At 44.9% G+C, this 26057-nt stretch overlaps 1 protein-coding gene across 1 annotated transcript in view; it reads right to left on the bottom strand.

The window, feature by feature from the left end:
- Positions 1 to 26057, bottom strand: part of LOC142258751 (uncharacterized) — a 152954-nt gene that overhangs the window by 19038 nt on the left and 107859 nt on the right. Inside the window, 1 exon segment of the mRNA XM_075331359.1 lies at positions 9281 to 10500. Within this exon segment, the coding sequence (XP_075187474.1) occupies positions 9281 to 10500 (1220 nt within the window).

The following is a 26057-nucleotide window of genomic DNA, read 5'->3' on the forward strand; positions in this document are numbered from 1 at the left end:
CAGGAGCCACCATACCTTGAATACCTCAATATCCCCTGAAGGCCAACCAAAAAAAATGCCTTGAGGAACAAATTCAATCCCTCCTTGCAAATGGTGCCCTGATACGATATGTCTCTCCTGCCAATACCCCTCTTTGTCCAGTAAAAAAAAAAAGACTGCCAAGAAAAAACCAGAAAGAAGAAAAACAAACAAAACAAAATGAAGATATTATCCTAAGTCACCCCGTCACTATCCTTGTCCCACATGATCTCAAGGCTATCCTCGAACAAGTCAACAAAAAAATATCTCCTCACAAAGGCATACATGACTCCAGTGTGCCTTGCTCCTTCCCTACAACGTTACGCTCCGGCACTGTACTACTCTCAATCCATCGATTCTGCTTCCTCTTTCAAATAGGGAATACTTCTCTACATGGGATATCCTCTCCAGGCCTATGGACATTGACTATGCAGACCCAGACAACCAAGAATATGATTGTTTTGAACTTATGCGATTTGAGTGCTCCCTCCTGCCCTCAGCTACATAGACACTATTGCCAGATGCAGATCTGCAATTCTTTACGGATGGCTCACACTACGCGGATGAGACAGGACGGTTTCACACAAGTTACTCTGTTGTGCCGCCTCCGGATATCATTTTTGCGGAACCATTGCCTCCACACAAGTTAGCACAGGAAGCCAAACAGACAGCCCTCACTAAGGCCTACGAACTGGCGAAAGGAAAAATGGCCAATATCTAGACGGACTCCAGATACGCGTCTCTGTGGGCACTACGAGGCTACAAAACAGACAGTGGAGCACCCATAAAGAACTCTGAAGCTGCTGAAGCATAGATCACAGCTGTCAATCTACCAACGGCTGTGGCAGTCATAAAAACTAAAGCACACGGGAAACTAAACTCAGAAGAAGCTAAAGGGAATCAACTAGCAGATCAAGCAGCCAAACAAGTAGCCATTTGTGACATTCAAGAGGAAGCAGGAGTCTATGTCATGACAAGACAACAAAAGAAAGATGAACAGAACAAACAAGAAGATGTCTGAGGAATACACCAATTCAAGATCTTCCAAGACAAGGCTTTACCTGAAGAAAAAACTCAAAGGAAAGAGGAAGGTGCTGAGCAAGACACAGACGGGATTTGGAGAAAAGGGATGAAAGTCTGCCTACCAAGGAGTCTTAATAAACAAATCCGTAAGGAAAAAAACACTAATACAGTTCTCTATAGGCTGTGTTGGCACGCCCCACCAAATAGGAATGAAAACTTAAGAAAGAAAGGACTTAAAGTGCCATGCAACATAATCAATAGAGCCCAAATCATATTTCATGGATATAAAATAATTTTATTATGAACAAAAAATACACAGGGGTCAAAAGGTAACATGTAAAATGTCTATAAATATCATGGTCCCATGATATTTATAGACATTTTACATGTTACCTTTTGACCCCTGTGTATTTCTTCTTCATAATAAAAATTATTTTATATGCATGAAATATGATTTGGGCTCTATTTATTATGTTGCATGGCACTTTAAGTCCTTTCTTTCTTAAGTTTTCATTGCCAAGGAGTCTGTATCATGCGGTATCCCAGTGGGCTCACGGGATCACCCACCGAGGAAGAAACCAAACACTTACCGTGATTGCAGGTCTCTTTCTGGCACCAGGGATATCTTCAATCATTAACCAACTTAATGCGGGAGGATGAGTGAAGACACCGGCTAAACATCTGGCCAAACCACTGTACCCATTCCAAAGGACCCAAATTGACCAAATCCAGTTAACCAAGGCTGTAAAAAATGAGTATGTACTGGTGGTAACAGATATGTTCTCAGCATGGCCCTAGGCCTACCCCATCTGCAACATGACAGCCAAAACAACTATCAAGAAATTGCTTACAGAAGTAGTCTGCCACTTTGGAATCCAAGAAGTTATAGAGAGCGATCAAGGCCCTGCCTTTACAGCATATGTGACCAGAGTTCCCTGGTCCCTAGTGGGAGCAAACTTAGGTCTTCACACACCCTACCTCCCCCAGAGTAGTGGCAGACTTGAAACACTCAATGGACCCTGAAAAATAAAATCCTAAAAGCCAGTCAGGAACTGTGTCTTGCGTGGGCTGAGATATTGCCCATAGCCATGTGTCGCGGGCGGAGGAGGGGAAGCTGCGCTCACCCACTGCTCGGGTCCGGCTGCTGCTGCTGCTCGGTGGTGGCTCAAGCGGTTGGCTGGATCCCGGGGACTCGAGCGGCGTTCCTCGCCCGTGAGTGAAAGGGAGTTTGGTGTGTGGTTTGGGGGATATTGTCCGTGACGCCATCTACGGTTGTGGTGAACTTGTGACACCACCGCTACTCTGGACGGGGATCCCGGGAGTGATGACAGGGAGCAGCTTGGATGTTGGTTCTCCCCTCCGTGGGTAGGGGGGTTGGTTGTCCCGGGGCCTCGGTGAGGGTTTTGGGGATGACAGGCGGGTTACGGGGCCTGGTGAGGTGCAGGGTCGCGGGGGCAGCGCTGTGCCGCACGGCACGGTGGTACTCACTCAGCCAGTAATTTAGACGGGGTCTCTGGTCAAACAAACGGCTGGATGGACGGCGGCTGCGGTTGTTCTCCTCCCGGTAGGTTGATGGTGACTGCCTTTCCCTGCACCTGTGTTGTGTTTACGGTTCCAATAGGTTCCCACCGGTAACTCGCTCCCCAGCTTGGATGGATGCTGAGGGAGCCCCTTTTGCCCGCAGGCTCTGGCCATGGGAACTGTAGCCTTGGCGGTGACTGTGTTTCCATTTACGGTGTGAGCTGTTGCCTTCAATCGGGTCTTGACTGCTGGGAAACCCCGGAGGTTCCCTTCGCTAACGGATTTGACCGGTTTTACGGCGACTCCTAGCCTGGTCGGGGTCCGTAGGCCCTGCCGAATGGTGCTGGCTTCTCTTCACTCCCCGATCCGGTATCGGCGGGCCACCGCCCATCCCTGGTCCTTACGGTTCACTCCAATCAGCCTTTCCTGCAGACGGTCACCACCGTCTGCCAACCTTGCTGTATGTGCCCGGGCCACGCACCCGGACACGGTCAGTCTGCTCCTCTACCACTTCACTCTCCAAACTCATCTAACTGCCTTTTCCTGCTTCCAGGACTGTGAACTCCTTGGTGGGCGGGACCAACCGCCTGGCCCACCCCCTGGTGTGGACATCAGCCCCTGGAGGAAGGCAACAAGGATTTGTGTTTGACCTAGGTGTGCCTAGCCGGGGTGTGGGGTGTGTTGGTGTAGTACCTGTGACGACCTGGCTTGTCCAGGGCGCCACACATGTACTCAGTCAGAAACACCCCACGCCAATCTATAGGGCTAACTCCCTATGAGATTTTGTTTGGGGGACCTACAAGGCTAGGACAGTGTACCCAAGCCAAGGTTCTTAATCCTTTTCACATAATCTCTGAGGGAGCAGGAGCCTCACAATCTGCGGGTATACATAGAAATAGAAGGGAAGTACAGATCAAGGGAAATTTAGACCCCCTATGTTTATATTGATGCCATAGGAAAATAATGACAGTACAGGGAACTAACAGGGATAATGGGAATCTTTTGGTCCTGAGAAATCCAGGTACAAAGGGGAATACTCCAAAAGGGATCATTAATCTCAATCCTGTTAAGTCCGATTCAAAGGGATAGATTTAGGGAATCAGATAGAAAAGTATTTTAGGGGGGACTGTGAGAATGCAGAATATTTTTCTATTTGCTTTTCTACTGTGAGAATACAATGACTCTTCTATAACCAAACTTTTTTTTTTATATGAGTAAGAAGGAAGAGTCTGTTTTCTGATTACTGCTGGAATCAGGAAAGCAAATATGTGTATATCAAGGTCAGCAGCTGAAGACTGATACAAAGGAACGGAATGTAGATGTGATAACAAATACTGGCGAAAGTCCAAATTTATGGCCTGAGGTGCTATGTGTCAAAATATCGGATAGGTGACCCTGGCTGCTGCATTAACCCCTTCACCCCCGGCCACTAAAACACCCTAATGACCGGGCCATTTTTTGCAATTCTGACCAGTGTCACTTTGACAGGTTATAACTCTGGAACGCTTCAACGGATCCTGGCAATTCTGAGACTGTTTTTTCGTGACATATTGTACTTCATGTCAGTGGTAAATTTAAACCGATAATTTTTGCGTTTATTTGTGAAAATTTAAGAAATTTTGCAAAAATTTTGAAAATTTCGCAATTTTCAAACTTTTAAAATTTATGCACATAAATCTGAGAGATATGTAACACATAATAGTTACTAAATAAACTTTCCCACTTGTCTACTTTACATCAGCGCAATTTTCGAAACAAAATTTTTTTCGTTAGGAAGTTAGAAGGGGTCAAAGGTCATCAGCGATTTCTCATTTTTCCAACAAAATTTAGAAAATAATTTTTTTTAGGGACCACATCACATTTGAAGTGACTTTGAGAGGCCGAGGTGACAGAAAATACCCCAAAGTGACCCCATTCTAAAAACTGCACCCCTCACTCTGCTCAAAACCACATCCAAGAAGTTTATTAACCCTTTAGGTGCTTCACAGGAACCAAAGCTATGTGGAAGGAAAAAATGAAAATTTTACTTTTTAACACAAAAATGTTACTTTTCACAAGGGAGAAAAGAGAAAATGCACCCTACAATTTATAGTGCAATTTCTCCTGAGTACGCTGATACCCATATGTGGTAAAAATCAATTGTTTGGGCGTACAGCGGAGCTCGGAAGGGAAGGCGCGTCATTTGAATTTTTGAACGCAAAATTAGCTGCACTCATTAGCGGACGCCATGTCGGGTTTGAAGACCCCCTGAGGTGCCTAAACAATGGAGCTCCCCCACAAGTGACCCCATTTTGGAAACTAGAGCCCTCAAATAATTTTTCTAGATGTTTGATGAGCACTTTGAACACCTGGGGGCTTCACAGAAGTTTATAACGTTGAGCTGTGAAAAGAAAATTAATTTTTTTTACCACAAAACGGTTGCTTCAACTAGGTAGCTTTTTTTCACAAGGGTATCAGCAAAAAATTCACCATAAAATTTATAGTGCATTTTTTCCTGAGTACGCAGATACCTCATATGTGGTGGAAAGTAATTGTTTGGGCGCATGGCGGGGCTCAGAAGAGAAGGAGCGCCATTTGACAGCAAAATTGGTTGGAATCATTAGCGGATGCCATGTCACGTTTTGGAGACCCCCTATGGTGCTTAAACAGTGGAGCTCCCCCACAAGTGACCCCATTTTGGAAACTAGACCCCTCAAGGAGTTTATCTAGATGTTAGCGAGCCCCAAGGGGCTCCACAGAAGTTGATAATGTTGAGCCATGAATACAATTTTTTTTTTCACCACAAAACTTTCACATGAACCAGGTAGCTTTTTTTTCCACAAGGGTATCAGGAAAAAATGCACCATAAAACGTATTGTGCAATTTCTCCTGAGTACGCAGATACCTCATATGTGGTGGAAAGTAATTGTTTGGGCGCATGGCAGGGCTCAGAAGAGAAGGAGCGCCATTTGACAGCAAAATTGGTTGGAATCATTAGCGGACGCCATGTCACGTTTAGAGACCCCCTATGGTGCCTAAACAGTGGAGCTCCCCCACAAATTACCCCATTTCGGAACTAGACCCCTCAAGGAATTTATCTAGATGTTTGGTGAGCCCCTTGTACCCCCAGGGGCTCCACAGAAGTTGATAACGTTGAACCGTGAAAATTATTATTTTTTTTTAACCACAAAATTTTTGTATCAACCAGGTAGCTTTTTTTTTTTACAAGGGTATCAGGAAAAAATGTACCATATAACATATTGTGCAATTTTTCCTGAGTACGTAGATACCTCATATGTGGTGGAAAGTAATTGTTTGGGCACATGGTGGGGTTCAGAAGAGAACGAACGCCATTTAACTTTTCAAACGCACAGACGCGGTGCACTGATCGGCCGCTGCAGGACGCACGGTCGGATGAGATACAAAAAGCGTTGGGGATACGGAAAAAAAAGGTCACGCCAAAAATTGAGCAGGGATGCCGATCCGTTATGTGCATCCCTGATCAGCGCTCGGCGGGACGCACGCGATACAAAAAGCATCGCAAATACGGAAAAAAGTCACATCAAAAATTGAGCAGGGATGCCGATCCGTTATCTGCATCCCTGATCAGCGCTCGGCGGGATGCACGGATGGATGCGATACAAAAAGCATCGCGAATACGGAAAAAAGTCACGCCAAAAACTGACCATGGATGCAGATCTATTATCTGCATCCCTGATCAGCGCTTGGCGGGACGCACGGACGGATGAAGTGTAAAAATGGACAGGATACAAGAAAAAAAAAAAGTTATACTCACAGTACCAAGAGGATCACTGACCAGAAGAGCTGCAGAGGAACAAGAAGGCAGTGAGATAGACAGCTTTACACCAGCAGCAGGCAGGACGTTGGACAGATCAGCAGAAGGACCCAGCGATGGAGGCAGATGTGATCGGGCCAGTGAAGACCTCGGACGACCCGCCGTGAAGGCAGGTAAGAGGACGTCGGGTGGGGCAGAGGGGGATGGGGAGAGGAGGGGACAGAGGGGGGGCAGAGGGAGAGCAGAGGGGGCGGAGAAGCAAAGGCAGAAGGAAGGAACCTTGGAAGCAAAATAGAGATGACAGAGGAGGCAGGCAGATCGCGTGGGTAGCAGATCGGGATGCCGGGGGGCAGATCGGGGCATAGGGGGGGCAGATCGGGGGGGGGGGGGCACGGGCAGGGGCCTTCAAGGGAGCACGCAGGGGCCTTCACGAGAGCGCGCAGGGAGCGGAATACTTACCATTGGAGCAGGAGCGGCGGTGACATCAGAGGCGACGGCGGCAGCAGCGGTGGCGTGGTACCAAAAGTACCAGCCACTCCACGCTGCAGACATGTTGGGGGAGGGTCCCCAGACCAGGACAGGCCTGGGGAGGGCGGCCACCCGCAGATCAGACCGCCCCACTGCACACTGATTGGAGCGATTGCGCGTCATAGCACGATCGCTCCAATCAGTGCTGCAGGGGCTGGGGGCGACATGTTGGAGATCCATCTATGATCTGCTGTAGCTGCTACAATAGATCATAGCAGGATCTCACAGTATCGCACTAATTCGGGCATTATTTTTGCCGAAATTAGTGCGAACGATGTGGTTGGCGGTTCAGATTTGAACAGCCAATCACATCGATCGCCTATGGGGGGGTGGCGATGCCACCCCCCCTGGGGTCAAGCAAAGGTCCCCTGCTGTAAGAAACAGCAGGGGACATCATTTGAAAGCCGTTGCTATGGCCACGGCAATCAAATGAAATTTAGGCCGTAAAATTACGTCCCTGGTCGTTAAGTCACGTTAAAATAGGACGTAATTTTACTGCCCGCGGTCGTGAAGGGGTTAAGGATGGACTGTAGAGAAAAGAGTCTAGTTAGGGGGAGACCAATTAATATAGAGTTACAGTAGTCAAGGTGAGAATGGATCAGGGCCACGGTGAGGGTTTTTGTCGTTTCCATTGTGAGAAAGGGGCGGATTCTAGAGATGTTCTAGAGATGTGAAATATAATCCAGTATCAAAACCTTTCACAAATGTTCCTAAAGGCTCTTAAAATACCCAGCTTACTAGCAGAGTTGAGCCCGAATTTCCATTTTGTGGGATTTCAGTATGTAGAGCAGGATCCCACAAATCTCTGCAGCTGCTCTAAGCACGAGACACTGATCTTTCAACTAATCCGGCGCGGTCACACACTCTTTAAGGCTGTTTGCGCACGTTGCGTTTTTTTCATGCGTTTCCGCAGCGTTTTGAGCTGCAGCGTTTTCATGCCAAATTTCATGCGTTTTGATATCCAGGCAAAGTCTATGGAAATTTGGGCTTTCTTGTGCGCACAATGCTTTTAAAAATGCAGCATTTTAGGTGCGTAAAATTTGTCAAAATCTCTGTTTGAAGAAGCATCATGTCAATTGTTTTTGCCAAATTAGCAGCGCTTTACTAACATTGAAGTCAATGAGAATTATCAAAATGCATCCAAAATCAAAATTCAAGCGTTTTACATACTTTTTTGATGCTAAACGCATGCTTTAACAAAATTTAAGCATGCGTTTTTAGCATTATAGTGAGGTCAAGAGGTTTCCTTTTGCCCTCACATGCAGCCCGACTTTAAAAAAAAAAAAAAAAAAAAAAGTGTAAAACAATAAGATAAATTTATTTTTAACAAATATTAAATCTCAATCTTTTTATGAAAATTATCATTATAATGTTTGTTTTAAAGGATGTTTGGGTTTTTTTCCATTTTTTTTTCTTAGTGTTTGAATGTGCAAACTTTATTTAGTAGTATCTTTGTTTTGAAAATGCATCCCATTTTAAGCACTGAAAGCATGTAAAACGTGGTCAAAACGTGGCAAAAACGCAAGAAAAACGCATGCAGTTTTCCTGCGTTTTTGTGGTTACAAAGAAATTTGACATTGACAAATTCTGCCTGACGATGTGTTTTTAACTGCAAGGTACAGGATGCAACCTGTGAACATGGCCTTAAGGTTTTATTGAACTGCTTAAGAAGGATGCTGCAGCGCTGGGGTCTTTGAGCTCACTCTTTCACGGTGAGAAAGATCCATGAGGGTTGTGGGATCTCGCAACCTGGAAGTTCATTTTGGGGACATTAGGGGCATTTCCAAAAGTTTTGGTACTGGATTACATTTAGAAAATTCACTAATCTGCGGCTCTCTTCTGCTTTAGTAAATAAAAAAGAAGCCGCAGATTTGTGATAAGCACTATTTTAAAGGGAAAGTCGTCAAAGACACTGCGCTAAAAATTGGGAGATATTACCCCTGTAACAGTGTCCGTAGCAGATCCCCCCATAACAGTGCACCATTACCACATTTTTTGCTTTAATCTTTTTCCCTATTTTCCTACTTCAAAACCTAAGTGTGTCTTATGGTCCGAAAAATATGATAGGTTTAAAAAGAAAGAAAATGGTTCTTTCCCTCACCAATTCTTACTTGAGCAATTGTAGCCAATTTTTGGATAAAACTCTTTGAATTATGGTACATTATGATGGCTTCTCTTATGTGAGCCATCTGACAACATGACCTGATTAATAAATAAATAAAAAAAACATTTGGCAAATTCTGAAAGTAAGAATGGCTGCTCCACTCTGTTGGTTTTCTGATGGTCGGCAAAACTTAATTTACCATTTAAACATTTCAATTATTCACAACATGAAAAAGGTTCCTTCCCTGTGCGGCTTCTTCACATGTTTAACAAGATCTGATTTCTGAGAATTACATTTTCCACATTCAGAACATAACAATGATTTATTTGGTGTGATTTTTTTGATGGTAAACAAGTTGTGATTTGCTAATAAAACATTTACCACATTCTGGGCATGAAAATGTTTTTTCCCCTGTGTGAGATCTTTGATGCCTAACACAATGTGATTTGCTAATAAAACATTTACCACATTCTGAACATGAAAATGGCTTCTCCCCTGTGTGAATTTTTTGATGATTAGCAAGAGTTATTTTCCGAGTAAAACATTTACCACATTCTGGGCATGAAAATGGTTTCTCCCCTGTGTGAGATCTTTGATGGCTAACACAGTGTGATTTCCGAATAAAACATTTCCCACATTCTGAACATGAAAATGGCTTCTCCCCTGTGTGGTGTCTTTGATGGATATTAAGATATGATTTCTTAGTAAAACATTTCCCACACTCTGAACAAGAATATTCCTTCTCTTTTGTGTGACAACTTTGATGCCAAACAAGTTCTAATTTCCGAATAAAACATTTCCCACACTCTGAACATGAAAATGGCTTCTCTCCGGTGTGAAATTTCTGATGTATAACAAGATATGATTTCCGATTAAAACATTTCCCACATTCTGAACATGAAAATGGCTTCTCTCCGGTGTGAATTTTCTGATGTATAACAAGATATGATTTCCGATTAAAACATTTCCCACATTCTGAACATAAAAATGGCTTTTCCCCTGTGTGATTTCTTTGATGCGCAACAAGATCTGATTTCCGAATAAAACATTTCCCACACTCTGAACATGAAAATGGCTTCACACCTGTGTGAATTCTTTGATGCTCAACAAGATGCGATTTCCAAATAAAACATTTTCCACACTCTGAACATGCAAATGGCTTCTCCCCTGTGTGAATTTTTTGATGATTAGCAAGAGTTATTTTCCGAGTAAAACATTTTCCACATTCTGGGCATGAAAATGGCTTCTCCCCTGTGTGAGTTTTTTGATGGCTATTAAGATCTGATTTTGTGATAAAACATTTCTCACATTTTGAACATGAAAATGGCTTCTCTCCTGTGTGGATTTTTTTATGGCTATTAAGATGTGATTTCAAAGTAAAACATTTCCCACACTCTGAACAAGAATATTCCTTCTCTTCAGTGTGAGTGTTTTGATGTTCAATAAGTTTTGATTTCTTGGTAAAACATTTCCCACGTTCTGAACATGAAAATGGCTTCTCCCCTGTGTGAATTTTCTGATGTCTAACAAGCTTTGATTTCCAATTAAAACATTTCCCACATTTTGAACATGAAAATGGTTTCTTCCTTGCAGGAGCAGTTACATGTTCCACATCCCTTTTGTAGCTTTTATTTTGCTTAAAATTCTGTGATAAATCGGACTTTTGGACTTGTTTGAAAAAATCAGATGATAAAGCTTTCCGAGGAAGGACTGGAGGTATATCTGTGACAACAGCATACTCTTTATATGTAGCATGTGTGATACTTTGATCATCTGTTTTAAATTCTGAAGATATTAGATTTCCATCTGAACTCCCAATACAGTCATCTGCTAAAAATAAAGTTATTATTTCTTAATGATATCTTGAAATTACATTTATTTTTTTAAACCATAATATCAGAAATTAAATTAGCAAAAAATGTATTCTGAATCTGTTGTACAATTTCGATATCTTTAGCCTGCTTTACACGGGATGATTTATCGTGCGATCGCATTTGCGATCGCACCTGCCCCCATCGTTTGTGCGGCACGGGCAATTTGTTGCCCGTGTCGCACAAACTAGTAAACCCCCGTCACACGTACTCACCTTCCAAACGACCTCGCTGTGGGCGGTGAACATCCTCTTCCTGAAGGAGGAGGGACGTTCGGCGTCACAGCGACGTCACACAGCGGCCGGCCAATAGAAGCTGAGGGGCGGAGATGAGCGGGACGTAAACATCCCGCCCACCTCCTTCCCCCCTCATTGCCGGCAGGACGCAGGTAAGCTGCAGTTCATCATTCCCGGGGTGTCACACGGAGCGATGTGTGCTGCCCCGGGAACGATGAACAACCGGCGCAGAGAAGGACATTCAATATTTTGAAAATGAGCGACGTGTCAACGAGCAACGATAAGGTGAGTATTTTTGCTTGTTAACAGACGCTCGTAGCTGTCACACGCTACGATATATTAAATGATGCCGGATGTGCGTCACTTACGACGTGCCCCCGCAGACATATCGTTTGATATATCGTAGCCTGTAAAGCCCCCTTTAGGCTGCTTTCACACTTGCGTTGTGTCTCATTCGCCAGGTCCATTGCTACGTCGAAACGACGCATCCGTCAATTTTTGTGTTGCTAACTGACCCAACGGATGCATTATTTCGCAGGAATCCGTTAGCGGCACTATCGCCCCCAGAATCACCGCACAAGGAGGTACTACCGCCCCCATTATCACTGCACACACGCAGGCACTACCACCATCATCGCCGCACACACATCGGCACTACCGTCCCCATCATCACTGCACACAATGGTGGCACTACAGCCCCCATCATCACCGCACACACACAGGCACTACTGCCCTCATCATCACCGCACACACACAGGCACTACCTCAGTGACATCCCCGCTGACAGTGCGATTCACTTCAGTTTCTGCGTAGAGCTCACAGAGAGCAGCGGTGTTCTACTGCTGCTGTCAGCTTCTGATGTAGCAAAGCTGAAAGCGTTGTGGGACCTCATGTGGATTAAGTCGGACCTGGAGGGGTATTTGGGGGATTAATAAAGTGGTAAAAGAGGGTATTTTTTGTCTTTTATTCCAAATAAAGGATTTTTTCGGGTGTATGTGTTTATTTACTTTCACTTACAGGTTAATAATGAGGGGTGTCTCATAGATGCCTGCCATGATTAACCTAGGACTTGGTGGCAGCTATGGGCTGCCATTAACTCCTTATTACCCGGATTGCCACCGCACCAGGGCAATTCGGGATGAGCTGGGTAGAGTCCCGAGACTGTCGCATCTAACGGATGCGGCAATTCCGGGCGACTGCTGGCTGATATTTTTAGGCTGGGGGCTCCCTATAACGTGTGGCTCCCCATCCTGAGAATACCAGCCTTCAGCCGTGTGGCCGTATCTTGGCTAGTATCAAAATTAGGGGGGGAACGCACGCCGTTTTTTTTTTTTTTAATTATTTATTGTACTGCATGTATAGACCCACCCATCGGCATCTGTGATTGGTTGCAGTGAGACAGCTGTCACTTAAGAGTGGAGGCGCGTCTGACTGCAACCAATCATAGGCGCCGGTGGGCGGGGAAGCAGTGAATATGAGATGGAATGATGAGCGGCCAGCATTTTCAAAAGCAGAGCAGTGTCACAGCTGTGCAGCGCCGTGCCGGTGATTGGTGAGTATGAGAGAGGGGATGAGAAGAAGAGACCGACCGACAGAGAGAAACCGACAGAGAGACCGACAGAGAGAGAGAGAGACAGAGACACTGACCGACCGAGAGAGAGAGAGAGAGAGAGAGAGAGACACCGACCGACAGACCGAGAGAGAGAGACAGAGAGAGAGACCGACAGAGAGACCGACAGAGAGAGCGAGAGCGAGACCGACAGAGAGACCGACAGAGAGAGACCGAAAGAGAGACCGACAGAGAGAGAGAGAGACCGACCGAGAGAGAAAGAGACCGACCGACAGACCGACCGAGAGAGAAAGAGACCGACCGACAGACCGAGAGAGAGAAAGAGACCGACCGACAGACCGAGAGAGAGAAAGAGACCGACCGACAGACCGAGAGAGAGAGAGACCGACCGAGAGAGAGAGAGACCGACCGAGAGAGAGAGAGACTGACAGAGAGAGAGAGACCGACAGAGAGAGAGAGACCGACAGAGAGAGAGAGAGAGACCGACAGAGAGAGAGAGAGAGACCGACAGAGAGAGAGAGAGAGAGAGACCGACAGAGAGAGAGAGACCGACCGACAGAGAGAGAGAGACCGACCGACAGACCGACAGAGAGAGAGAGGGAAAGAGAGAGAGAGAGACCGACCGACAGACCGAGCGAGAGAGAAAGAGACCGACAGACCGAGAGAGAGAGAAAGAGACCGACCGAGAGACAGAGAGAGAGAGAGAGCGAGAGAGAGACCGACCGACAGACCGAGAGAGAGAGAGAGAGACCGACACAGAGAGAGAGAGACCGACCGATAGAGAGAGAAAGAGACTGACCGACAGACCGAGAGAGAGAGAAAGAGACCGACCGACAGACCGAGAGAGAGAATTCCCCAGAACCAAAAAAATCCTGTCTGCCCTGCTTCCAAGGAAAGATGTACACCAACAAATAACCCAGCAAATCAACTCAGAGCTGGCCACCAGTATTACCTCAGCACCAAACATACAGCTGGCAAGACACCCCGAAATAACGCTTCATCACCTCTATGATGACAAACACCTCAATAAACAAGGAGTCAGCCATCTAGCAAAAGAGCTAAAGGACATGGTTCTAAACAGACCTCCAAGACCACAAGCAAGACACCCACCAAACAGATGGCAGCCCACAAAGACCCCCAGAGAGAGTCCACAGAGATGGCAGAAATACACAAGACCACATGCCCCAAAATGGCAATACAAAGCAACAGAGGGCAGCAACATGGCAGAAATAAGGACATTGCTCAACACATTGTGCAGCAAACTCTTGGGACACTACTAAAATATGCCACCCAAACCCACCACTAAATCCGGTTATGTCCTATGAAAATCTATCCTTCCTCATTATAAGGTATATCAACTAAATATGACATCCTTAGTTATCAGCAGCTGGAACATTCAAGGACTGAATGCCTCAGCTTTTGGGTCCAAGACAAATGACCCAGACTTCAAACAAAGGCTAAAGAACATTGACATCCAGATCCTCCTGGAGACATGGGCCCGGGCAGAGGAGGAATATCTCGCACCCATGGGATACAAGGAATTTTCTGTCTTCGCCCAGAAAAACAAGAACACCAAACACAGCCGCTGCTCAGGGGGCATACTAATATGGTACAAGGAGGAGATCCAAGAACATATCAAGGCAATAAAAAGAGGAGAAAGCCACATCTGGATGAGGATAAGTAGCTCCATCCTCACCTCTCAGCAGGACATCTACCTCTGCGCAGCCTACATCCCTCCATCAGAATCCCCATACTATAAGCTGGACATCTATGAGGACTTACAGAGGGAGGTAGCCCAATTCCAGTCCATGGGCAGGGTTCTCATCTGTGGAGACCTCAATGCCAGGACGGGTACAGAGAAGGACTACCTGTCACCTGACGGAAACGCATATGTCCTGGGAGATGAGCCCTTCTACAGTGACTCAGTACAGACAACAAGAAACAGCTATGACAGAGTGGTGAATAAAAGCGGCAGAACACTGCTGAACCTGTGCCACAGCTTGGGGCTGCATATACTGAACGGGCGCACCAGGGGGGACTCATTAGGGAGATTTACACTAAACTCCCACATGGGCAGCAGTGTAGTGGATTATGCCATAACAGACATAGACCTAGCAAACATAAATGCCTTCATAGTCACCCCCGACACCCACATGTCAGACCACAACCAGACACTGCTGTACTTGAGATCCACGGACAAGTCACCCACACAAAAGCCCCACTTGAGCGGTCTCCACAACTTGCCACCATCCTTCAAGTGGCCCAAACAGTTAGCCATTGAATACACCAACATGACCAACAGAACAGAGATTAAAGAGCTGCTTGTAAACTTTCACACAAAATCCTATACATCAAACCAGCAAGGGGTCAACCTGGCAGTAAACGACTTTAATAACATCCTATATACCATGGCAGAGCTAGCAGGCCTCAGAAGGACCAACTCCAAGAGACCTACAAATAAACAAGGCCAAAAATGGTTTGATAAAGAATGCAAGACACTGCGCAACTCCCTAAGGATAGCCTCAAATCAAAAACACAGAGACCCGGACAACAAGGAGCTAAGAGTTGTCTATGACACCCTACAGAGGCAATACAAGCGAACCCTCAAGGAGAAAAAACAAAAGCACATCTCCCACAAACTGCAGCAGCTCGAAGACTCCCTCCAGGATAACTCATTCTGGGAGACATGGAGCCATATCGGTACAAGTCCCAAGCAAAGCACCCTCAACATTCAAAATGGCAACATCTGGCACAGCTACTTCAAGGGCCTCTACAAGAATATCCCAGAAGACGACCTAACCCCAGAACAAGAGCATATAATGACTAAACTGAGGGACATGGAGGAGACAATCAAGGAATTTCAAAATCCTCTGGACATACCAATCAGTGTGCTGGAAATAAAAGACAGAATCAAACTGCTAAAATGTAAGAAGGCCGCGGGCAGTGATGGCATCCTGCCAGAGATGATCAAATACATTTCCCCAGACATTCATGCAGCACTGGCAAAACTATTCACCCACATCCTACGTGCCGGCTACTTCCCTCAAAGCTGGAATCAAGGTCTCATAACGCCCATCTACAAGAATGGAGACCGGTATGACCCAGCAAACTACAGAGGGATCTGTGTCAACAGCATTCTGGGAAAACTGTTTAACAGCATCATTAATAAAAGGATTATCGCCTTCCTCACCCAGGGGGACATCCTCAGCAGAAGCCAAGCTGGGTTCATGCCAAACCACCGCACCACGGACCACATTTACACCCTGCAAAGCCTCATCAAGACCCACGTCCACGGCAAAAAACAGGGGAAAATATTTGCATGTTTCGTGGACTTCAAAAAGGCATTTGACTCAGTTTGGCATCCAGGCCTGTTCCTGAAACTTCTGGAGAGTGGAATAGGTGGCAGAACCTACGACGTGATCAAGAACTCATACACTGAGAACCAGTGCAGCGTGATGGTGAACGGAAAGAGGACGGCTTTCTTCCAACAGGGCCGTGGGGTCAGACAGGGCTGCAGCCTGAGTCCAACTCTATTCAACATCTATATAAATGGACTAGCAACAGCTCTAGAGTCCTCCCCCACTCCAGGCCTCAGTCTGCATGACCGAGAGGTGAAGATCCTGCTGTACGCAGATGACCTCCTGCTGCTTTCCCCATCCGAGAAAGGCCTCCAAGATAGCCTGGCAGTACTGGAAACATTCAGCACCACATGGGCGCTTCCCATCAACCAAAAGAAGACCAAAGTCATGGTGTTTCAGAAGAGGAACCAGAATAAAATAAATACCCCCTCCTTCACATTAAATGGCTCCACGCTGGAGAAAATCAGCAGCTATACCTACCTCGGTCTGGAGCTAAGCAATAACGGGAGCCTCAAGCAAGCAGCAGAAGCCCTGAAAGGAAAAGCGTGCAGAACCTTCTACGCCATCAGAAGACAACTGTACCACCTCAAACCACCTGTGAGAGTCTGGCTCAAGATATTTGACAGCATCATCACCCCTATACTGCTGTATGGCAGCGAGGTATGGGGCCCAGTGACCTACCCAGACCACACAAAGTGGGATTCCAGCCCAACCGAAGTCTTCCACATGGAGTTCTGTAAATATGTCCTCCAAGTCCATCGCAGCACCTCAAATATAGCCTGTCGGGCAGAGCTGGGCCGATTCCCCTTATGGTTCAATATACACAAGAGGGCGCTATCACACCAGGCGCACATACAGAACAGCAACCCCAGCTCCTACCATCATAAAGCCCTGCTGAGCCAGAGCCCAGAGCAAGCCAGGAACCCCGGCAGCCAGTCCAGCCAAAGTCAGCAACACACCCTGACAAAAGCCCAAATAAAAGAGATCTCAGAGAGCTGCAAGATGCAATACATAGAGGACTGGAAGAGTGAATTAGAGAACTCCCAGAAACTCACCATCTACCGGTCACTGCAAAGGGACTGCACTCTGGCCCCATATCTGGAAAGGTTACGCCACCCCAAAGACAGGCAGACCTGAGCCTGTACAGACTGAGTGCCCACAGCCTAGAGGTGGAAACAGGGCGGCACCGACAGACATACAAGCCGCGGGAGAACAGACTGTGCCAGCACTGCCAGCAGGGGGCTCTGGAGGACGAGACGCATTTCCTATTGCACTGTGACAAATACTCAGCAGTGAGGGCCTCCCACTTCCAGAAATATACCAGAGAGAGAGAGACCGAGAGAGAGAGACCGAGAGAGAGAGAGAGAGACCGACCGACAGACCGAGAGAGAGAGAAAGAGACCGGCTGGCAGACCGAGAGAGAAAGAGACCGACCGACAGACCGAGAGAGAGAAAGAGACCGACCGACAGACCGACAGACAGACAGACAGACAGAGACAGAGAGAGACCCCGACAGACAGAGAGAGAGAGAGACCCCGACAGAGAGAGAGAGAGAGACCACGACAGAGAGAGAGAGACCCCGACAGACAGAGAGAGAGAGAGGGACATGGAGGAGACAATCAAGGACTTTCAAAATCCTCTGGACATACCAATCAGTGTGCTGGAAATAAAAGACAGAATCAAACTGCTAAAATCTAAGAAGGCCGCGGGCAGTGACGACATCCTGCCAGAGATGATCAAATACAGTTCCCCAGATATACATGCAGCACTGGCTAAACTATTCACCCACGTCCTGAGTGCCGGCTACTTCCCTCAAAGCTGGAATCAAGGTCTCATAACGCCCATCTACAAGGATGGAGACCGATATGACCCAGCAAACTACAGAGGGATCTGTGTCAACAGCATTCTGGGAAAACTGTTTAACAGCATCATTAATAAAAGGATTATCGCCTTCCTCACCCAGGGTGACGTCCTCAGCAGAAGCCAAGCTGGGTTCATGCCAAACCACCGCACCACGGACCACATTTACACCCTGCAAAGCCTCATCAAGACCCACGTCCACGACAAAAAACAGGGGAAAATATTTGCATGTTTCGTGGACTTCAAAAAGGCCTTTGACTCAGTGTGGCATCCAGGCCTGTTCCTGAAACTCCTGGAGAGCGGAATAGGTGGCAGGACCTACGACGTGATCAAGAGGTCATACACTGAGAACCGGTGCAGCGTGAAGGTGAACGGAAAGAGGACGGCCTTCTTCCGACAGGGCCGTGGGGTCAGACAGGGCTGCAGCCTGAGTCCAACTCTATTCAACATCTATATAAATGGACTAGCAACAGCTCTAGAGTCCTCCCCCACTCCAGGCCTCAGTCTGCATGACCGGGAGGTGAAGTTCCTGCTGTACGCAGATGACCTCCTGCTACTCTCCCCAACCGAGAAAGGCCTCCAAGATAGCCTGGCAGTACTGGAAACATTCAGCACCACATGGGCGCTTCCCATCAACCAAAAGAAGACCAAAGTCATGGTGTTTCAGAAGAGGAACCAGAACAAAATAAACACTCCCTCCTTCACATTAAATGGCTCCACGCTGGAGAACACCAGCAGCTACACCTACCTCGGTCTGGAGCTAAGCAATAACGGGAGCCTCAAGCAAGCAGCAGAAGCCCTGAAAGGAAAAGCATGCAGAACCTTCTATGCCATCAGAAGACAACTGTACCACCTCAAACCACCTGTGAGAGTCTGGCTCAAGATATTTGACAGCGTCATCACCCCTATACTGCTATATGGCAGCGAGGTATGGGGCCCAGTGACCTACCCAGACCACACAAAGTGGGATTCCAGCCCTACCGAAGTCTTCCACATGGAGTTCTGTAAATATCTCCTCCAAGTCCATCGCAGCACCTCAAACATAGCCTGTAGGGCAGAGCTGGGCCGATTCCCCTTATGGTTCACTATACACAAGAGGGCGCTATCACACCAGGCACACATACAGAACAGCAACCCCAGCTCCTACCATCATAAAGCCCTGCTGAGCCGGAGCCCAGAGCAAGCCAGAAACCCCGGCAGCCAAAGTCAGCAACACACCCTGACAAAAGCCCAAATAAAAGAGATCTCTGAGAGCTGCAAGATGCAATACATAGAGGACTGGAAGAGTGAATTAGAGAACTCCCAGAAACTCACCATCTACCGGTCACTGCGGAGGGACTACACTCTGGCCCCATATCTGGAAAGGCTACGCCACCCCAAAGACAGGCAGACCCTGAGCCTGTACAGACTGAGTGCCCACAGCCTAGAGGTGGAAACAGGGCGGCACCGACAGACATACAAACCGCGAGAGAACAGACTGTGCCAGCACTGCCAGCAGGGGGCTCTGGAGGACGAGACGCATTTCCTACTGCACTGTGACAAATACTCAGCAGTGAGGGGCTCCCACCTCCAGAAATTTACCACCCATAGCCCGGGCTTTCCATCCATGGATGAGGACATGAAACTCCGCTTCCTACTGGGGGAAGAGGAATCAATGGTGGAGATCGCCGCCCAATATGTCACCACATGTCATAAGCTGAGGGGAACCTAAGACCCCTAAATGGACTGTCAGAGCCCAAATTGTGTCCTCCAACTCCCCATAACCCTGATCCCCTCCCACCACACTTACTGTATTTCTCTTGCTTTGGCAACACTAAATGTATTTTGGTCCTGCCAATAAAGCATATTTGAATTTGAATTTGAATTGAGAGAGACCCCGACAGACAGAGAGAGACCCCGACAGAGAGAGAGAGAGACCCCGACAGACAGAGAGAGAGACCCCGACAGACAGAGAGAGAGAGAGAGACCGACAGAGAGACCGACAGAGAGAGAGACCGACAGAGAGAGAGAGACCGACAGAGAGAGAGAGAGAGAGAGAGAGAGAGAGACCGACAGAGAGAGAGACCAACAGAGAGAGAGAGAGACCAACAGAGACCAACAGAGAGACCGACAGAGAGAGAGAGAGCAAGAGAGAGAGAGAGAGCGAGCGAGAGAGAGCGAGAGAGAGACCGACAGAGAGAGAGAGACCGACAGAGAGACCGAGAGAAAGACCGAGAGAGAGAGCGAGTGAGAGAGCGAGAGAGAGCGAGTGAGAGAGAGAGCGAGAAAGAGAGCGACCGACAGACAGAGAGACCGACCGACAGACCGAGAGAGAGACCGACAGACCGAGAGAGAGAGAGCGACCGACAGAGAGAGAGACCGACAGACAGAGAGAGACCGACCGACAGACCGAGAGAGACCGACAGACAGAGAGAGACCGACAGAGAGAGAGAAACCGACAGGTAGAGAGAGATGTCTTGAATATAACAAATGGCACTTCCTTGAAATGGAGAATATTGTGTAGATGGAAAGGGGTGCACTTAGTAGGTTCCAAAGCCAAGAAACTAAGTATAGACACAAGGCACTCCCAAAGTTCTTGATGCTGTAATTTTATTTATCAGTGGATGTGCATAAATAACGTTTTCGGTCACAGAAGACCTTCATCAGTTGCACATGGGGAAACTGGATGGTGCTCCTGTCACAGCGCGGAATCCACCGCTGCATGGGGGCTGCGATGCGATTCCGCGCTGTGACAGGAGCACCATCCAGTTTCCCCATGTGCAACTGATGAAGGTCTTCTGTGACCGAAAACGTTATTTATGCACATCCACTGATAAATAAAATCACAGCATCAAGAACTTTGGGAGTGCCTTGTGTCTATACTTAGGTAGAGAGAGAGACCGACAGAGAGACTGACAGACAGAGAGAGACCGACCGACAGAGAGAGACAGAGAGAGAGAGAGAGAGAGAGAGACCGACCAACAGAGAGAGAGAGTAAGAGAGACCGACAGACAGAGAGAGAGACCGACAGAGAGAGACCCTGACAGACAAACAGAGAGAGAGAGAGAGACCGACAGAGAAAGAGACTGACAGAGAGAGAGAGAGACCCTGACAGACAAACAGAGAGACCGACAGAGAGAGAGAGAGAGAGACCGACAGAGAGAGGCCGATTGCGATGAACGCAAGTGTGAAAGCAGCCTAAGGCTAGGCACGCACTTTGCGTTCACTTACTTGCAGTTTAGAACGCACGTTTTGGGCTTAATTGATTTGACCAAAGTTGCCTTTTTCTGAAATTTAGCGTTTAAAACGCATGCGTTTTTGCCGCGTATTTGATGCGTTTTCAGCGCTTTTCATCTGTGTTTCCACCTGGGTTCTGATAGTTGTGTTTTGAACATAAAGACACTGCTTAATAAAGTTTAAATAGTCAAAATCTTAGAAAAAATGTTAAAAAAAATTTCAAATCTTAAATTTAAAAAAAAAAACATGAAATTAAATTATGTTAATTAAATTATTGCGGTAATATGATATTTTATGGAAAAACTGCAATAAAATATTATTTTCCTTAATTTAAATTGTCGGACTATGTGTGTGTGTGTGTGTGTGTGTGTGTGTGTAAAGGGACTTATGAAATCATGATATTAATGATCAAAAAGCATGCGTTTTGGTAGTCCAAAACGCATGCTTTCTGCAATGAAAAAGCAGGTAAAACGCAGGAATTTGAGGGAATCTTGGTTTATGCCATTTCTCATTGACTCCAATGTTAGCAAAACGCACCGAAAATGGCAAAAACAACTACATGCTCTTTCTTTGAATGCATGGTTTTTGCCACAAAATATGCAAATGAAACGCTAAGTGCGGTTGGACAATCAACATTTTTCATTGACTTGGCCGGGAAACCAAAATGCATGCATTTTGGCATTAAAAAGGTGCTTCTCGAAACGCAGCCAAAAAGCACCTAAAACGCAGGTGGAAACGCAAAGTGCGTTCCTAGCCTAAGAGTTACATCTTCGTTAATTCTGATCTCCCATTCATTGCTCCAGTTCTCCGAAATGTGCTACAGTAAATAATATATATAAGAATAAGGCTGCACATCAAACTTAGATAATGGTATAATGCCTCAAGCATATGGAAAAATGTTGCAATATACAATGAAAAATGCTACTTGCTAATTTGAACATGTGAATAATGAATTGCATACCTGCTATGAATATTAAGAAAAAGGAGATATTTAGCAATCGCATTGATCAATGTAACTGAGCCCCAAAACCTCGTCAAGGTATATCTCTATATTGGGGTCCCTAGCTCTGTGACCCTAACTGTGTGTCATCTCATTGCAATTAAAAACTGCTATGGGTGGAGAGGGGTAACTAAGGACTTTCTTATATAGGAGATGGAAAAAACATGGCCGAAAGGGGCGGAGCTGTGTTCACATTCAGAAAAAAAACTACATATAACTGAATAGGATAACTGAAGTGAGCACTAATATATATATATGAGTGCAAGCCAAAAATACATACTATATATAAGAATAAGGCTGCACATCAAACTTAGATAATGGTATAATGCCTCAAGCATATGGAAAAATGTTGGAATATACAATGAAAAATGCTACTTGCTAATTTGAACATGTGAATAATGAATTGCATACCTGCTATGAATATTAAGAAAAAGGAGATATTTAGCAATCGCATTGATCAATGTAACTGAGCCCCAAAACCTCGTCAAGGTATATCTCTATATTGGGGTCCCTAGCTCTGTGACCCTAACTGTGTGTCATCTCATTGCAATTAAAAACTGCTATGGGTGGAGAGGGGTAACTAAGGACTTTCTTATATAGGAGATGGAAAAAACATGGCCGAAAGGGGCGGAGCTGTGTTCACATTCAGAAAAAAAACTACATATAACTGAATAGGATAACTGAAGTGAGCACTAATATATATATATGAGTGCAAGCCAAAAATACATACTATATATAAGAATAAGGCTGCACATCAAACTTAGATAATGGTATAATGCCTCAAGCATATGGAAAAATGTTGGAATATACAATGAAAAATGCTACTTGCTAATTTGAACATGTGAATAATGAATTGCATACCTGCTATGAATATTAAGAAAAAGGAGATATTTAGCAATCGCATTGATCAATGTAACTGAGCCCCAAAACCTCGTCAAGGTATATCTCTATATTGGGGTCCCTAGCTCTGTGACCCTAACTGTGTGTCATCTCATTGCAATTAAAAACTGCTATGGGTGGAGAGGGGTAACTAAGGACTTTCTTATATAGGAGATGGAAAAAACATGGCCGAAAGGGGCGGAGCTGTGTTCACATTCAGAAAAAAAAAACTACATATAACTGAATAGGATAACTGAAGTGAGCACTAATATATATATATATGAGTGCAAGCCAAAAATACATACTATATATAAGAATAAGGCTGCACATCAAACTTAGATAATGGTATAATGCCTCAAGCATATGGAAAAATGTTGGAATATACAATGAAAAATGCTACTTGCTAATTTGAACATGTGAATAATGAATTGCATACCTGCTATGAATATTAAGAAAAAGGAGATATTTAGCAATCGCATTGATCAATGTAACTGAGCCCCAAAACCTCGTCAAGGTATATCTCTATATTGGGGTCCCTAGCTCTGTGACCCTAACTGTGTGTCATCTCATTGCAATTAAAAACTGCTATGGGTGGAGAGGGGTAACTAAGGACTTTCTTATATAGGAGATGGAAAAAACATGGCCGAAAGGGGCGGAGCTGTGTTCACATTCAGAAAAAAAACTACATATAACTGAATAGGATAACTGAAGTGAGCACTAATATATATATATGAGTGCAAGCCAAAAATACATACTATATATAAGAATAAGGCTGCACATCAAACTTAGATAATGGTATAATGCCTCAAGCATATGGAAAAATGTTGGAATATACAATGAAAAATGCTACTTGCTAATTTGAACATGTGAATAATGAATTGCATACCTGCTATGAATATTAAGAAAAAGGAGATATTTAGCAATCGCATTGATCAATGTAACTGAGCCCCAAAACCTCGTCAAGGTATATCTCTATATTGGGGTCCCTAGCTCTGTGACCCTAACTGTGTGTCATCTCATTGCAATTAAAAACTGCTATGGGTGGAGAGGGGTAACTAAGGACTTTCTTATATAGGAGATGGAAAAAACATGGCCGAAAGGGGCGGAGCTGTGTTCACATTCAGAAAAAAAACTACATATAACTGAATAGGATAACTGAAGTGAGCACTAATATATATATATGAGTGCAAGCCAAAAATACATACTATATATAAGAATAAGGCTGCACATCAAACTTAGATAATGGTATAATGCCTCAAGCATATGGAAAAATGTTGGAATATACAATGAAAAATGCTACTTGCTAATTTGAACATGTGAATAATGAATTGCATACCTGCTATGAATATTAAGAAAAAGGAGATATTTAGCAATCGCATTGATCAATGTAACTGAGCCCCAAAACCTCGTCAAGGTATATCTCTATATTGGGGTCCCTAGCTCTGTGACCCTAACTGTGTGTCATCTCATTGCAATTAAAAACTGCTATGGGTGGAGAGGGGTAACTAAGGACTTTCTTATATAGGAGATGGAAAAAACATGGCCGAAAGGGGCGGAGCTGTGTTCACATTCAGAAAAAAAAAACTACATATAACTGAATAGGATAACTGAAGTGAGCACTAATATATATATATGAGTGCAAGCCAAAAATACATACTATATATAAGAATAAGGCTGCACATCAAACTTAGATAATGGTATAATGCCTCAAGCATATGGAAAAATGTTGGAATATACAATGAAAAATGCTACTTGCTAATTTGAACATGTGAATAATGAATTGCATACCTGCTATGAATATTAAGAAAAAGGAGATATTTAGCAATCGCATTGATCAATGTAACTGAGCCCCAAAACCTCGTCAAGGTATATCTCTATATTGGGGTCCCTAGCTCTGTGACCCTAACTGTGTGTCATCTCATTGCAATTAAAAACTGCTATGGGTGGAGAGGGGTAACTAAGGACTTTCTTATATAGGAGATGGAAAAAACATGGCCGAAAGGGGCGGAGCTGTGTTCACATTCAGAAAAAAAACTACATATAACTGAATAGGATAACTGAAGTGAGCACTAATATATATATATGAGTGCAAGCCAAAAATACATACTATATATAAGAATAAGGCTGCACATCAAACTTAGATAATGGTATAATGCCTCAAGCATATGGAAAAATGTTGGAATATACAATGAAAAATGCTACTTGCTAATTTGAACATGTGAATAATGAATTGCATACCTGCTATGAATATTAAGAAAAAGGAGATATTTAGCAATCGCATTGATCAATGTAACTGAGCCCCAAAACCTCGTCAAGGTATATCTCTATATTGGGGTCCCTAGCTCTGTGACCCTAACTGTGTGTCATCTCATTGCAATTGATCAATGCGATTGCTAAATATCTCCTTTTTCTTAATATTCATAGCAGGTATGCAATTCATTATTCACATGTTCAAATTAGCAAGTAGCATTTTTCATTGTATATTCCAACATTTTTCCATATGCTTGAGGCATTATACCATTATCTAAGTTTGATGTGCAGCCTTATTCTTATATATAGTATGTATTTTTGGCTTGCACTCATATATATATATTAGTGCTCACTTCAGTTATCCTATTCAGTTATATGTAGTTTTTTTTCTGAATGTGAACACAGCTCCGCCCCTTTCGGCCATGTTTTTTCCATCTCCTATATAAGAAAGTCCTTAGTTACCCCTCTCCACCCATAGCAGTTTTTAATTGCAATGAGATGACACACAGTTAGGGTCACAGAGCTAGGGACCCCAATATAGAGATATACCTTGACGAGGTTTTGGGGCTCAGTTACATTGATCAATGCGATTGCTAAATATCTCCTTTTTCTTAATATTCATAGCAGGTATGCAATTCATTATTCACATGTTCAAATTAGCAAGTAGCATTTTTCATTGTATATTCCAACATTTTTCCATATGCTTGAGGCATTATACCATTATCTAAGTTTGATGTGCAGCCTTATTCTTATATATAGTATGTATTTTTGGCTTGCACTCATATATATATATTAGTGCTCACTTCAGTTATCCTATTCAGCTACAGTAAATAATCTGATTGTCACA

Source organism: Anomaloglossus baeobatrachus, assembly GCF_048569485.1.
Source record: "Anomaloglossus baeobatrachus isolate aAnoBae1 chromosome 5 unlocalized genomic scaffold, aAnoBae1.hap1 SUPER_5_unloc_1, whole genome shotgun sequence".
Taxonomy (NCBI): domain Eukaryota; kingdom Metazoa; phylum Chordata; class Amphibia; order Anura; family Aromobatidae; genus Anomaloglossus; species Anomaloglossus baeobatrachus.